This window comes from Colobus angolensis, unplaced genomic scaffold, assembly GCF_000951035.1.
Source record: "Colobus angolensis palliatus isolate OR3802 unplaced genomic scaffold, Cang.pa_1.0 Scaffold171, whole genome shotgun sequence".
In the NCBI taxonomy this organism is placed as follows: Eukaryota; Metazoa; Chordata; class Mammalia; order Primates; family Cercopithecidae; genus Colobus; species Colobus angolensis.
Window position 1 is genome coordinate 931,147 of NW_012114833.1, and position 1,816 is coordinate 932,962.

The following is a 1,816-nucleotide window of genomic DNA, read 5'->3' on the forward strand; positions in this document are numbered from 1 at the left end:
TAAGACCAGGACAACCTCCAACCTGAGGGAAAAAGTATCCTCAATATGACCTAGTAGATAATAGGAACCAATTTACTTATATTTTCAAAATGAGCCAGATTTTGTTAATGAACTCCAGAAAGTATCATCTTAGGACAGTCTGGTTTAATTCCTACAGCAACATTACCCTATCCACAAAGACTTACATTCTCACTAGTTTCAGATAGTCCCAGATCTTTTCCAGTAGGTCATCAAAATTCCAGCGGTGATGGGCAGAGATGGGTACACAGTGAGGCACCTTATAGATGATATCCAATTCCTCAATGGAGATTTGGTCAATCTTATTTAACACATAGATACAGGGGATATAAACTCTACAGAAGTTGAAGAAAAACAGGGTATTAGTGTGGAGTTGTTGACAAAACTGTCAGACTGTTGAACAGCACACCCTCACCCAGACCCAACTGGCACTCTCAAGAGGGATCATAAGTAGCAGATCAGCCAGAAAAAGAAAAAAGAAAAAGTGAACTATGGGTTGAAAAGTAAAAGTCAGGCCCTAGTACCAGACATAAAGCTAACTGCTGGGAAAGCATACTGCAGTGGAAAGAACACAAGCTTTGAAGTGCTCAGACTGATTCTAATCCCAGCTGGCCCTCCATATATGCAGGTTTTGCATCCTTGAATTTAACCAACTGCAGATCAAAACCCACAGACACGGAGGGTCAGCTGTACTATACCATGTTATATAAGGGCCTTGAGCATCTGCAGGTTTCACTGTCTGCAAGGGGTCCTGGAAGCAATCCTCTGTGGATATGAAGAGGTGATGTTATGTGTCCCTAGGAAAGTCACTTAACCTCTGAGTCAGTTTCCTACATGGCTGCTTTAAAACATAATTTATATTTAAAGACTAAAAAATGTTTTATTTATTGGTACAATAAATAATATTTATTGGTAAAAATGATATCGCATCTACCAATGTCATATTCCTAGTGTCCAATGAATATGACAGCTAAGGTTACTAATGATTAGGCAAGCCACAACTTCTCACGGTTTAACTGCCTCACTTGTAAAATGCCTAACTGAAAACACTGGCTTCTGTTTGTTTTCAAATGAGGAGTAAATACACTCATCCAACATATAGGAACAAATGACTAGGAGAACTAAAAATATTATATGCAAATGCTACAAGTAATTTTAACAGTGACTTATTAAAGTCTCAGTAATATTAATGGGCTGGGCATAGTGTCTTATGCCTATAATCCCAACACGCTGGGAGGCCAAGGTAGGCAGATTGCTTGAGCCCAGCAGTTCAAGACCAGTCTCGGCAACGTGATGAAACAATATCTCTATAAAAAATACAAAAATTAGCTGGGCTTGGTGGCACACGCCCATAGTCCCAGCTACTCAGGAGTTTGAGGTGGGACGATGGATTGAGCCCGGGAGTTCAAGGCTGTGGTGAGCCGTGATCACACCACTGCACTACAGCCTGGGCGACAAGAGCGTGACCCTGTCTCAAAAAAAAAAAAGTAATGTATCATGAAATAGATATTCAGCTACATACTCTTAAGATGGAGAAAACAGACACAGCCTGGCCCACTCAGACTTCTGTAGGACACAGCCTATAGGACTTCTCAGGTGGATTAATTGTGGAAGAGCAGACTGACCTACTACTCTCTTCAACTATCACATGACAAAGATTAGGGGGCAGCTTAGTTTAAAGCAAGTAACTGAAATGGAGAATTTCATAGAAGGAGGCTGTAAAAGAAAAAAACTGAAATGGGGAATATGACCATCACAATTAAATTTAAAAGCAAGGAGGCCGGGCGCGGTGGCTCAA

The 1,816-nt window shown here is 40.7% G+C and overlaps 1 protein-coding gene across 1 annotated transcript in view; it reads right to left on the bottom strand.

Annotated features, from left to right (window-relative positions):
- The window catches only part of DRG1 (developmentally regulated GTP binding protein 1), a 39,700-nt gene that overhangs the window by 11,985 nt on the left and 25,899 nt on the right, over positions 1–1,816 (bottom strand). Inside the window, exon 5 of the mRNA XM_011938352.1 lies at positions 186–353. Within this exon, the coding sequence (XP_011793742.1) occupies positions 186–353 (168 nt within the window). The remainder of the gene's footprint in view (positions 1–185; positions 354–1,816) is intronic.